The sequence below is a fragment of the Trachypithecus francoisi genome, unplaced genomic scaffold (assembly GCF_009764315.1).
Source record: "Trachypithecus francoisi isolate TF-2019V2 unplaced genomic scaffold, Tfra_2.0 Lachesis_group3, whole genome shotgun sequence".
Lineage (NCBI taxonomy): Eukaryota > Metazoa > Chordata > Mammalia > Primates > Cercopithecidae > Trachypithecus > Trachypithecus francoisi.
Window position 1 is genome coordinate 6,798,902 of NW_022681468.1, and position 13,821 is coordinate 6,812,722.

General features: G+C 49.5%; 1 protein-coding gene and 1 pseudogene across 2 annotated transcripts in view; both read right to left on the bottom strand.

The window, feature by feature from the left end:
• The window catches only part of EVL (Enah/Vasp-like), a 180,833-nt gene extending 178,365 nt beyond the window's left edge, over positions 1-2,468 (bottom strand). The window contains exon 1 of one of the 2 annotated variants that reach the window (XM_033191347.1): positions 1,842-2,468. In XM_033191347.1, the coding sequence (XP_033047238.1) occupies positions 1,842-1,846 (5 nt within the window). In that variant the 5' untranslated portion in view covers positions 1,847-2,468. The remainder of the gene's footprint in view (positions 1-1,841) is intronic. The other variant, XM_033191343.1, reaches the window with a different exon arrangement.
• A 5,970-nt stretch (positions 2,469-8,438) lies between these two features.
• On the bottom strand, positions 8,439-9,558 carry LOC117071397 (annotated as a pseudogene).
• Positions 9,559-13,821: the final 4,263 nt, after the last annotated feature.

The following is a 13,821-nucleotide window of genomic DNA, read 5'->3' on the forward strand; positions in this document are numbered from 1 at the left end:
CATAACCACATTATGTTATACAAAAATGAATTCCAGGTGAACCATATATGTAAAAGGGAAAACACATGTAAGCTTTCTAATATTTTACAGGAAACTATTTTCTTGACACGTAAACACCAAAAGAGGTTGGGTGTGGTGGCTCACGCCTGTAATCCCAGCACTTTGGGAGGCCAAGGCGGGTTGATCACCTAAGATCAGGAGTTCGAGACCAGCCTGGCCAACATGGTGAAACCCCGTCTCTACTAAAAATACAAAAATCAGCCAGGTGTGGGGGTAGGCACCTGTAATTCCAGTTACTTGTGAAGCTGAGACAGCAGAATCGCTTGAACCCAGGAGGCAGAGGTTGCAGTGAGCCGAGATCGCACCACTGCAGTCCAGCGTGGGTGACAGAACGAGACTCCGTCTCAAAACAAAACAAAACAAACAAACAAAAACCCAAAAGAAATGTGGGCAAGATATGTGAACAGGCACTCCAGAAAATATACTAAATAAAAATGAAAAGATGTTCAGCCTCATCAATCAACAGGAAACTGCAGATTAAAACCACAATGGGATATCATTTCATAATCACCAGAATGGTTAAAATTTAAGACTGACAATACCAAGTGTTGACAAGGATGTGAAGCACCAAGAACTCTCACACACTTTTTGATTAGAATGTCAACTCGTAGAACCACTTTGGCAACTTGGTGTTTACTGCTAATGCTAAAGATATGCGTATCTTTTGACCTAAAAATTCTATTAGATATATACCCAATAGAAATGAATGCACCAGGAGAGACAAACAATATCCATAACAGCATTATTAATAGCCGACAAAGCTAGAAACAACTAAAATGCCTACTAACAGTAGAATGCGTACACTGTGGTATATTCTTACAACAGAATACTACAGACCAACAAAAATGAACAAATAACGATTACAACGGAATGGATGGATCTCGAAAACATCTTGAAAAACACAAGACACAAAAGAATACTGTATTATTTCATTGACATAAATAATACAAAACAGACAAAAGGAAACTATAGTTACAAACTACAGTTTTTACGAGATACGTGTTTAGAAAGTAAAATCAAAAATGGGAAAAAAAAAAGTGATTACCCCAAAAAAGTCACGACAGGGTCTGGAGAGGAAGGGGGGGTTTAGGGACTAGGAGAGGGCACCGGGCTTCTGGGAGAAGCAAGGTTTTATTTCTTGGCCTGATAACTAGCAGGCTCCCCAGCTGGGTGATACATCAGTGAGTGGTACATTTGGGGGTCTTGCACTTTACTGGCGTGCCAGAAGGAAAAAAAGGGGGGTTGAGAATTGGGAGACGAAGCGGGTGACCGACTCCAAGCCAAGGGATAACTATCCCTGTAAAAGCCCAAACGCGGCTCTGGGAGCTGGCAAGGGGAGGCTTCGGCAAGGCCTCGGGGCTTCAGGCCAGCCTCCTCCGGACTGGAAGGCACCGAACGGGGGCTTCCGCCAACTTCGGTCCTCGCGCGGTCGCGACGCGGCCACACCTGCCCGCGGGGGTCTGCCTCCTAGGCCGCCGCAGGCCCCCCGGAGCCTAAGAGGACCCCACAAGCAACCAAGGCCAGCGCCGCCTGCCCCATGCAGAACACCACCCCCCACAAGCCCCGCAGACCCTCCCGGCTCTCCAGACGCCCCCACGACTCTCGCGAAGCCATTCCCGCGCTCTGAATGCCCCCGAATCTCTGCAGAGCCCCCGCGGTCCTCCGGACGCCCCCAGGCCTCTGGATCCCCCCTCCCGCCCTCGGGGGCACCGCGGGCCCCCAGCCCAGCCCCTCCGACGCTCGCCGCTGCCGCCTCCCACGAGGCGCCGGCCCCGACTCACCTCATTGTCGCTGCCGGGGACGGGCGCGCCGGACCAGGGGCGACCCGGCGGCGGCGGCGGCGGGGCGCTGGGCGCGGGCGCTAGCGGGGGAGCCGGCCCCGGGCGCGGCGGCTCCGCGTCTGACTGGGCTGCGGGGGGCAGCGGGGGCTCATCTTTTCCGGGCGGGCGTCGGGGCCGCTAGCTGCGGGGAAGGGCCGCGGCGGCGGCGACTGACAGCTGGGCCCCGGCCCCTGCCATCTTGGCGGGCGCGTGCCCGGGCCGGCGTGTGCGCGGGCGCGTGCCTGGGGGCCGCCGCCGGGGAAGGGGGAGTGGGAGGGGGCGAGCCGGCTGGGGTCCGGGCGGCGGGAGCGCGTGCGCGTCCGCCTGAGACTCGGGGCGGCGGCCCCTGGCGAGCGCGCAGGCGGCTCCGAGTCCTCGAGGGAGAGGCGGGCGGGCGTGCGGGCTAGTCTCAGCCCAGCAGCCGAGAGCTAGGATACGCGCGTTGCTGTGCGCCCCACCGCCCGCCGAGGCGACTGCGCGCGCGTGCGCCCCACCGCCCGCGGCCGCTGAGGTGAATGAGCGCGCGCGGCGGTCAAAGCCCGACACAAAAGGCGCGGGGCCCCACCGTCCGCGCCTCCGGGAGCGCGGAGCTTGAGGCTGCGAGGGGCGGGGCGGACGCGAGGGGCGTGGCTGAGGGGCGTGATTTTTTGAGGGCGCGCGAGGGGCGTGGCCGGGGTGGGGGCGGGGCGCCGGCCGGGCACGTGGCGCCGTGCGCTCCTTACCCGCGCGGACGCTCCTGCAGTCCCCGCCTGACCCCACAGCTCACAGAGGCCACTGGGGAAGCCAGGGTCCGTGCTCGATGGCCCCATGATTCCCATCACCCGGCCCTGCTGAGCACCCTGCTCCCTCGGACTCGGAGCATCCCTGATCCGAGGGGCGTCGAGGTCACTGACGACTGATTCCCTCTCTTTGTACATAAGGAGCCCTGGCAGGGACGGCGAGTTGCAGCTTTGGGGCGATATCAGTATTGGAAGTATCTCCCCCAGCTCCACGAGAGCCCACAGGGCGCCCCAAAACCACAGCCTGTGAAAAATCACCTTTACCGTACACAGCGTCAAGTAGTTCCTCCAGGTTGTCTCTGGTTTTTAAATTCCCATCTTTCCTAAAGGTTAGTGATCCTCACTGCTGGCTGGAAGCCCCAAATCCTCCAGGGTCTCACTCCTTGTTGTGTAAGAAGACACAGTTCCGGCCCAGCGCAGTGCCTCACGCCTGTAATCCCAGCACTTTGGGAGGCTGAGGCGGGTGGATCACCTGAGGTCAGAAGTTCGAAACCAGCCTGACGAACGTGGTAAAACCCTGTCTTTACTAAATACAAAAAATTAGCCGGGCATGGTGGTGCTCACCTGTAATCGCAGCTGCTTGGGAGGCTGCAGAAGGAGAATCGCTTGAACCCGGGAGGCAGGGGTTGCAGTGAGCCGAGATCTTGCACTCCAGCCTGGGAGACAGAGTGAGACTCTTGTCTCAAAAAAAAAAGGAAGACAAAGTTCCTCATGCATTACCAGTATGGGCACTATTGCCTCCCCCCTGTGTTATAGAACGTTAACAGCTACCTTTTAAAAAATGATCTGAACAAGAGCATTTAAGGCATTTGTCAGTGTCTAGCAGTTAGGAGGGCAACGAAGGGTCGCTATTTTCCTCCTCTCCAGGATTCAGGAGAGGCTGTGTGTGGTTTTTTCCAAGATATAGTAAACGGTGGAGCCAAGTCTCAAGCAGTATTTTTCTGACTCTTAATCCCATTGCCCATGCATTCTAGTTTTCTGGGGTTGAACATCAGTGTCACAGGTTGCAGTTTGGGTCTCTATGTGCTTATCTCTCTCCCTGTCTCCCTGCACCTCCCTCACCGTGTGCAGGTCATCAGAATTCCCTAGAAGTTGGTTGTAGCATCTCTGCTTTCCTTCCTGTGTTTAAGCCCAGAGTTGTCAAAACTGAAAGGGTAGCGTGATCTCCTACAGCCCTGGTAGCAGCCCCTGAGGGTGTTACCCTGTCATAACCTCATTTGTCCTTCTCTTCACAAGTTCCAGAGTGGTCTCTTTGCTACAGGAGAGCCTTGTTGCATCCTAAAAATTACTAAAATGGACAAGCCTCAGGTCACCCGGAGACATTCCAGCTGTGCTATGGAAAGGCAAGGTTAACACCTGGTCGCTGCCTATCAAAGTCCTGCGCTGAGACCTTGGGATACAGGCCTGCTTGTTCGCCTGGTTTATTGATGTTCTTTCAGCATGTGGCCCACTTTGATCTCCAGATCAGGTATTTTCCCTGCTGCCTTGAAGTCTGACAAGTTGTTACCATCTTGTTCCTGGAGAGGTTGTTTCTTGCATCTGATGTTTGTTCATCAGAGGGCTTCATGAGCTGCAGGAAGGGCTGAGAGAGGACAGATTGGGACCACTCACATCCTATCCTGTGCCCTGCTTCCACCTGAGTGGGCATTGGTCTTTGCCTAACAGACCCCGGGATGCTTGGGGAGTCAGAGGCTCCTTGTGTTAATCCTCCGGCTCACACCTCTCTGATCTCCATTCCTGCTCTGGCAGGTGGGAATCCTAAAGCCCATCTGGCAGGTGCTGCTGAGGCTCAGATGAGATGCTGATGTCCACACAAAGTAGATCCGAGAAAGGCCTTTTCTGCCCTTCTTCAGTGCCCTCCCCCTCGCCTCCCCCTCCTTCCTTAATGAAACGTAATTTGAAACCACAGTCTATTTGGCATGTTTTGCATTTTCTGAACAAAGGCTTTATTCCTTAAAAGTACATGAATTCTTGTTTTCCATTCTTCTGATTAAAAGAAAATTAACATTTGGACACGTGGCTCCCCCAAATGACTTATTTCTGGAGGTCACCCATCCTAGGATTTGGAAAGATTCCTTGCCAGAGTCAGTGATTTCATGACATCTGATGTGTGTGGGTGCAGGACACTCAGTCAGGCTGATGACCCATGCCTCCAAGCACTCCTGGGCTGGAATTCCCATTCGTAAGGGAGGCAGGAAAGATGATTTTGGCTGTTTGTGGGGTTCAGGATAGCCACAGAGCCACAGATAACAGAGCTAGAAAGTCTTCAAAGGCCATCTCATCCAACCTACTTGTTCAGAGAGTGATGAAACTGAGGCCCCACGAGGTCACACAGACGACTGGAATAAGAGCCAGATGAGCATATATTTCTGCAGACTCTAAGGCCCTGGACTGCCTTCCCAGTTCTTGAAGTTTCCAGCCCTGGGGTCACTGCTGAGGAGCCAGCCCCATGGACCATCTTCTCCATTACTTAGTGTTTGCCAAAAGGAAACTCACCACAAATAATGGAAAGAAACACAGTTGCTTTTGATGATTCACCAATAAGACCATGTCTGGTTCATATTAACCAGCATAAGTGAATTATAAATGCATGCCAGAATCCAAAGTAAAGCATGCTTAGACAACCACAGATGTCTCAGGGGTTTGGGGGGCCACCTGTGACCCTGCACCCCTTTTTCATTCACACCATTAATCTCATTATCCAACTCAGTTATTACCAGCAGTTGTTTTCCTTAAACACAGCACGGCTAGTTTTCCTTCATTCATCCATTCATGTAATGTGCCTCGAGCGCCTCAGCGTATGTCTGCCTCCTCTTCTGCACTGCCCGCTGCCTTAGCCTGCCTGGCAAATCGTCTTCAATACCGCTATGTGTTGGGTCTCCCCCCGACATCTCAGCACCACCCTCCCTCACCACAGGCTGCAGGCTCCTCTACACTGTTTCAGGGTCACACTCCTGCCCTCCTGCGTTAGACATATCTTCTTACTTGCAGGCTCCCCCACTAGGCTGTGAACTTCATGAGACCAGCAGGAGAGTCTCATTCCTCTTTGTACTGCCAGCCTCTCCAGCCCTGTGGGCTTGTGACAGTGCAGAATTGAAGGAATCCTGCGTGGGCGCCACCATTCCAACCCAAGCAGTGCCCTGGGAGGGTCAGGGACCACTAGCCTGTGTGTGCGGGCATTTTTGGAAACCACAGCTCCTGCTTGTGTTCTATCTGGCAGGAAAGAGAACTTACTTCTGGTCCATCTTGGCCTGCACACCGTGAAGATGGTCTGTGGTTCACAGCTGGAGCTTTTTTTGGTTTTGGTTCTAGCAATTCTGGTGCCTCAGCCTCCCGAGCAGCTGGGACTAAAGGTGTGCGCCACCACACTCACCCAGCTTATTTTTTTTGTCTTTAGTAGAAATGGGGGTTCGCCATGTTGGCCAGGCTGGTCTTGAACTCCTGACCTCAGGTGATCCGTCCACCTTGGCCTCCCACAGTGCTGGGATTACAGGTGTGCGCCACCACGCCCACCCTGGAGTTTATTTTCACTTCACCTCTCTCAGGCTCCTCCACTCAAAAGTGACTTTCCCTAAGATCCTGTTTTACTGGCTTTGAAAGCAGGAGGGGTGATTCTGGAATGAAGGCCCTGTGGTCATACCAGGGAGCACTCCAGCCTTCTGCTGGGGTGACTTAGAGATCTGGATCCATCAATAAGAAGCATGGCCAGATGGGGCTGGGGGAAAATCTTTGCTACCTGTCTTGTGGAGGGCAACTTCTTAGTGCCAGTGTTCGCAAGGAGAGAAGGAGGCCCTCGTATTACCGGCGGAGGGTGTCCAGGTTCGTGGCCTCTTGAACAAAGAACTGGACAAAACGCACAAAGAAAGCAAGGAAAGAATGAAGCAACAAAAATAGAGATTTATTGAGAACAAAAGTACACTCCACAGGGCGGGAGCGGGTGAGCACGGGGGTTCAAGAGCCCCATTTTCTGGTTTTCCTCTCGCAAGGCCAGAATCCCTCCGCTAGACTGCTTCCCGCCAGGCAGTTGGAATCCCAGGTTCCACGCAGGAAGAGGAGGGGCCAGGCTCCTCCCTGCTGCAAACCTTGTGAACTTCCCGAGGCTCCACCTCAGTGGGCAGGCTAGCTGGAATTTCTCAAGGGTCCCCGTCCCACCTGGCTGTCTCATAGGACTGGGCGGGAGCAGGCCTGCTGTTCTGGAACCAAGTCTGAGTGTTCCCACTTTATGGGAACTTAATGTCCCCACTTAATTGAATTAAGAAAACTAAGCCAAGTACATGCCTGAGACAACCAGCCAGCCATCCTGGAGAGCCTAAGGGTCTCCCTGGAGCCCCTGCCCTTCCCAGAAGCCCTGAGGCCACCGGGAATGGAAGCCCCAGCCAACTCACACCTGGGAAAGCCAGAATCTCTCCTCGCTCCCAGCTAGTCATCAGCTCCCAACCTGGGGACCCGTTCACCATCAGCTTTGGGGAAGAAACTTCCGGGTCACTTTCTCCTGCCTGCTGTCTCACAATTACCGGGGGGACTCTGGCAGCCACGCCTTTGTGGGAGCCACCGGTACTTCATGCGCAATGAGGCTGGAAGGCCCAGGCCTCTGAATGTGAGCAGACATTTCAGGGATGTTGGGAAGTTTAAAGGCTGCAGCCTCCCCACTGGTCTCCGCCAGGCTGAGCAGTCAGAATGTGGCATATCTAAAGGAGGGAATCGTAGAGACCTTCTCAGGAGAGTCAAGAAGATCTTGCATAAGAGCAATTGGAAAACAAAACAAAACAAAATCTTGAGAACATAAAATACATTATTTCAAAATTAAGAAATTAATTAGAGGCAGTGAAAAACAGAAAAGACACTCCCGCAGAACAAGGGTCAGCACACTTTCTGCAAAGGACCAGCTGGTAAATAGTTTTGGCTTTTTCGAAGCCGTTTGGTCTGTCACAACTGTGGCAGGCCAGTTTTCCCTGACAATCACACAGATGGGCCTCCATGACAGTCGACAGGCCTGCACAGCACCCCAGTTACACAAATTTCCACAGTGCCTTAACACTGAGCAAATGGTTAAACCTAGGGAAATTGGTGCTCAGACTTCAAAGCAAGAAAGGAAACATATGGTCAATAGAAGCCTTGCATGGGCTTCTCCCTAACCTGGAGCAAGTCAAAATAATAGAGTCTAACATCCCTAGTGCCAGGACCTACCTCGGGTCAACAAAATCTGAGACGAGTCAAGGTAACAGAGGCAACTGTTTCAATAGATTCATTGGAGAGTCTAAGGCAGCTCTCGGGACCAAGCTGTAAAGAATAGAAGATATAAATAATCACTCTGGTGCTACAGGAGGCAGGCCTGGAAGGTTCTGGGGCCCACACAGCTTAATCACACTTAGCAAGCATTTTTTTCTAATGTTCCAAATGTGATCGGTTTATTTTATTTTACTCTGATGCAAAATCAAAGATTCCACAATAGCACAGAGACCAATATATTACAAAGTCATGAAAAAAATGGTGTGAGCCTGCAGGACACAAGGTACAAACTGGAGGGTCAGCTCGTCTCCTCTGACACGACACAGCACTGTCGCCAAGGAACACATTTAATAACACTGCGGAACTGAACCGAAACGAGGCACAAACACCACAGTGCCTTCCAGCACCTCCCCTCAGGAGGGACTCGTAACCCCTAGACTTCAGTGTTGGGAGGATTACAATTTTTTTTGAAGAATAAAAAGTTCACACTTTTGAAATTTCACAGAAGAATTGTAAGGCCAAAACATGGTGGGTTCATTTCTCTTCACGTCCAGGGACAAATCTGATGCTTTCCTCAAACCACATTACACTTCCAGTTCAAATCCCAAGCCAACCTTGTGACCTCCTGCATTGAAGTTCTTTCCATTGATTAAAGCTGATAAAGGATCAACTTGACTCCGGGTCGAAGGGTCTGAGTAGAACCCAGTGCAATCAGGCTGGCATTATTTGCTTTAGCAGAGAGAGAAGTTCTACAGTCCAGCTTGTACTTAGCAGCAATGCCAAAACGGTGTTGTTACTTCCAGCCGTCCAAGCAAGGTTTACTGGCATTTCAATCTCATTAACCTTCTGGTAGATAGAACCTCCAAATTCAGTGCCATCCTTCACATGTGTGTGCAGCTGGAAGTCTGCAGCCTCGTAACCCGGGGCGAAATTATTCTGTGACAATTTGGATTTGGCTGTGTCAAAACTCATCTGACAGCCGACAAGCCACCCTTCAAAGACCAACACAGCCCAGCCATAGACGGTTGGTCCAGAAAAATCTATATCAACGTCACTGCCAACACTAAAACAATCCCATTTATAGGAGGCCTTCAATTTCCCACTCTTCTTTCTTGTGTTCGGTACCAATATGGTATCAAGACTCAGTTTCAACCCTTCAGCCAACTTATTCTCCAGAGATTTCTGTCCCAAGAGTATTGTCTGTGTTCCGTTTTTGGGTGAAGGTAAGTCCATCGTTACAGACCTTACATTCGGTTTCTAGGTTGCCTAATGCTTTCCCTGTATCAGTGTAAGCATGACCAGAAGTAGAAAATTCCACTCCACTACAAGACTTGGCTTTCAGGTCTATCTTCACCATGCCAAAGCCATATCCTTTGTTGAAGACATCCTCAGCAGCCTTTCCCAGGTCACAGTAAGTTGGTGTGTTACACATATCTTAGAAAAATCTATCAGGCTCTTATGAAATCAAAGACCTCCATCCCCGAGGGCCTGTCTCCCGCAAGCATTTTTTTGCCTCTGACCTTCTAGTTGAAACAAATTTAGTTACCAATAGACTTAGGCAAATGCTGTGCTGCAGGTAGGCACATAACCCCAACCTATATAAGCACTAAGAAAATTGTAACACTTCAAGTTGGTCTGGTGGAATTATCTCTGGCCTTCTCCCTGTATCCAGTTACAGCAATAAATTCCCTTCCTTTTTTTTTGTTTTTTTTGAGACAGAGTCTCATTCTGTCACCCAGGCTGGAGTGCAGTGACCTGATCTCGGCTCGCTGCAAGCTCCGCCTCCAGGGTTTATGCCATTCTCCTGCCTCAGCCTCCCAAGTAGCTGGGACTACAGGCGCCCGCCACCACGCCCGGCTTTTTTTTTTTTTGTATTTTTAGTAGAGACGGGGTTTCACCGTGTTAGCCAGGATGGTCTCAATCTCCTGACCTCGTGATCCGCCCGCCTCGGCCTCCCAAAGTGCTGGGATTACAGGCCTGAGCCACCGCGCCCGGCCAATTCCCTTCTTGACTAGTTTGTCTGCTTCTCATTATTAGGCCTCGAGAAAATGCAGCCAGACCCGGCTTAGTTACGGGAACACAACTGCTTCCCTTGGCCTTTGACTTGAAGACAGCCATAGACCATATGTGAGTGGATGTCACTGTGTTCCAAGAGAACTTTAGTTACAAAAGCAGGTAAAACCATTTCTATTTTCAGATGACATTATCTTACATATAGAAATTCCTAAAGAACCCACTCAAAAACTATCAGAACTAATAAACAAGTTCTGCAAGGTCCAAGCATATAAGATCATCATATAAACATCAATTGTAGTTTGACAGACTTGCTATGAAGAATCTGAAAATGAAGAGAACAATTCTATTTACATGACATCAAAAGAATAAAATACTTATGAATGAATTTAACAAAAAAAGTGTAAGACTTGTATACTGAAAACTACGAAATGTCTCTGAAAGAAATTAAAGAAAACCTATAAATGGAAAGATATCCATTTATGGGTTGAAAGAGCTAATATTGGCCGGGCGCGGTGGCTCAAGCCTGTAATCCCAGCACTTTGGGAGGCCGAGACGGGCGGATCACGAGGTCAGGAATCGAGACCATCCTGGCTAACCGGTGAAACCCCGTCTCTACTAAAATACGAAAACTAGCCGGGCGAGGTGGCGGGCGCCTGTGGTCCCAGCTACTCGGGAGGCTGAGCAGGAGAATGGCGTGAACTAGGCGGAGCTTGCAGTGAGCTGAGATCCGGCACTGCACTCCAGACCGGGCGACAGAGCAAGACTCCGTCTCAAAAAAAAAAAAAAAAAAAAAAAAGAAGAGCTAATTTATTAAAATGGTAAGAGATCCCAAATTGACCTACAGATTTGATGCAATCCCTGTCAAAATCCCAGCTGCTTCACCTTTTATTTTGTGCAGAAATTAGAAAGCTGATCCTAAAATTCATTTGGAAATTCTAGGGACCATAGACTAGCCAGAACAGTCTTGAAAAAGAATGAGGACAGGTATATACATTGATGGAATAGAAGAGAGAGTCCAGGCAGGGCGCGGTGGCTCACACCTGTAATCTCAGCACTTTGGGAGGCCGAAGCAGGTGGATCACCTGAGGTCAGGAGTTCAAGACCAGCCTGACCAACATGGTGAAACCCCATCTCTATTGAAAATACAAAAAATTAGCCGGTTGTGGTGGCGCATGCCCAGCTATTTGGGAGACTGAGGCGAGACAATTGCTTGAAGCCAGGAGGCTGAGGTTGCAGTGAGTCAAGATCGTGCCACTGCACTCCAGCCTGGGCCACAGAGCAAGACTCCATCTCAAAGAAAAAGTAAAATAGAATAGAGAGTTGAGAAATAAACCCTTAACTTTACAGTGAATTGATTATCAATGGGGGCGCCAAGTTAAAGAACAGCCTTTAATAAATGGTGTTGAAACAGCTAGGTAGCCACACGCAAAAGACGAACGTTGAAACCTTATTTCCATCATTCATAAAAATAATCTCAAAATGGATCATAGACCTGCATATAAGAGCTAAAACCATAGAACTCTTAGAAGAAAACATACCTGCAATCTTCATAACCTTGAGGTAGGCGGAGGCTTTTTAGATATAACACCAAAAGCAGAAGTGACCAAAGAAAAAATAAATAAATTGGACCTCATTAGTATTAAACACTTTTGCTGCAAATGATACCATCTAGAAAGTGAAAAGACAACCCACAGAATGAGATAAAATATTTGCAAATATCATATATCTGATAAGATCTGGTTTTGACTGTTTACTGTTGCTATAAAGGAATACCTGAGGCTGGATCATTTATTAAGAAAAGAGGTTTATGTGGCTCATGACTCTGCTGGCTGGAAGACTGGGCATCTGGTGAGAGCTTCAGACTGCTTGCATTCATGGCGGAAGGTGAAAGGAGCCCACGTGTGCAAAGATCACAGGGCGAGAGAGGGAGCAAGAGAGAGAGGGAGGGGCCAGGCTCTTTTTAACAACCGGCTCTCTCTGGAACTGATAGAGCAGGAACCAACTCAGTCTTCCTCCCCCCAGGAAGGCATTAATGTATTCGTGGAGATTCCCCTACCCACGACCCGAATACCTCCCACTGAGCCCACCTCCAACACTAGGAATAAAATTGCAACATGAAGTTGCAAATTTTATAAAAGACAAGAGCCAGTTAAAAAGTCAGTAAAGGCTGGGCACGGTAGCTCACGCCTGTAATCCCAGCAGTTTGGGAGGCCGAGGCAGGCAGATCACTTGAGGTTAGGAGTTCAAGACCAGTCTGGCCAACATGGTGAAACCCGTCTCTACTAAAAATACAAAAATTAGGCCAGGCGCGGTGGCTCAAGCCTGTAATCCCAGCACTTTGGGAGGCCAAGACGGGCGGATCACGAGGTCAGGAGATCGAGACCATCCTGGCTAACACGATGAAACCCCGTCTCTACTAAAAATACAAAAAACTAGCCAGGCGAGGTGGCGGGCGCCTGTAGTCCCAGCTACTTGGGAGGCTGAGGCAGGAGAATGGCGTAAACCCGGGAGGCGGAGCTTGCAGTGAGCTGAGATCCGGCCACTGCACTCCAGCCTGGGCGACAGAGCGAGACTCCGTCTCAACCAAAAAAAAAAAAAAAAATTAATCAGGCGTGGTGGTGCAGACTTGTAGTCCCAGCTACTCAGGAGGCTGAGGTGAGAGAATCTGTTGAACCTGGGAGGTGGAGGTTGCAGTAAGCTGATATTGCACCACTGCACTCCAGCCTGGGTGACAGAACGAGACTCTGTCTCAAAAAAAAAGAAAAAAGAAAAAAAAAGTCAGCAAAGGGTCTAAATAGATATTTCTCCATAGAAGATATAATATGAATGGCCAACAAGTACCTAAAAAGAAGCTGAACATCATCAGATATTAGGAAAGTGCAAATCAAAACTACATTGAGATGCAACTTCACACCCACTAGGATGGCTATAATTTTTTTAAAAAGGAAAACAACAAGTGATGTTATAGAGAAATTGGAACCCTCACACATTCTGGTAAAATTGTAAGGTGGTTCAGCCACACAGAAAAACAGATTGGCAGTTCTTCAAAAGGTTCAACATAGAGTTACAGTATGACCTAGCAAGTCCACACAAAAGCTTGTACACAAATACTCACAGAAGCATTTATCGTAGTTGTAAAAACATGGAGACAACTCAGATGTCCCTCAACAGATGAACAGATAAACAAAACTGGATACGATGGAATACTGTTTGGCAGTAAAAAGGAACGAAGTACCGATACAGGCTGCAATATTAACGAACTTTGAAAACATTGTTAAGTGAAAGAAGACAGTCACAAAAGACCATATATTGTCTCATCCACTTATATAAAATGTCAAGAATAGGCAAATCCAATCCATCGAGATGGAAAGTGATTCGTGGTTGCTTGGGTCTGGGTTGAAGGGTAGTGGGGGGAATAAGGAGTAATTGCCTCTTATGGACTGAATTTTCTTGCCCCAAATTCATATGTTGAAGCTCCTTTGAGCTACCCCATAGTACTTCAAAATGGATGTCCAGGGAGATTCAGGGGGAGTTTTAGAAAAGAGATATTTAAGTTAAAACGAGGCCGATTAGGGTGCCATAATCCAAATGTGATGGTGGTCCTTATAAGAAGAGAAGATTCAGACACAGAGAAACAGTAAGACAGAGGAAAGGACCCCGTAAGGATGCCACGAGACAACATCTGAAAGGTGAGGAGAGAGGCTTCAGAAGAAACCAACTGTCTGGGCGCAGTGGCTCACACCTGTAATCCCAGCGCTTTGGGAGGCTGAAGTGGGTGCATGGTTTGAGCTCAGGAGTTCGAGACCAGCCTGGAACATGGCAAAACTGCATCTCCACAAAAAATACAAAAATTAGCTGGGTGTGATAGCACACCCCTATGGTCCCAGCTACCAGTGAGGCTTAGATGGGAGGATTGC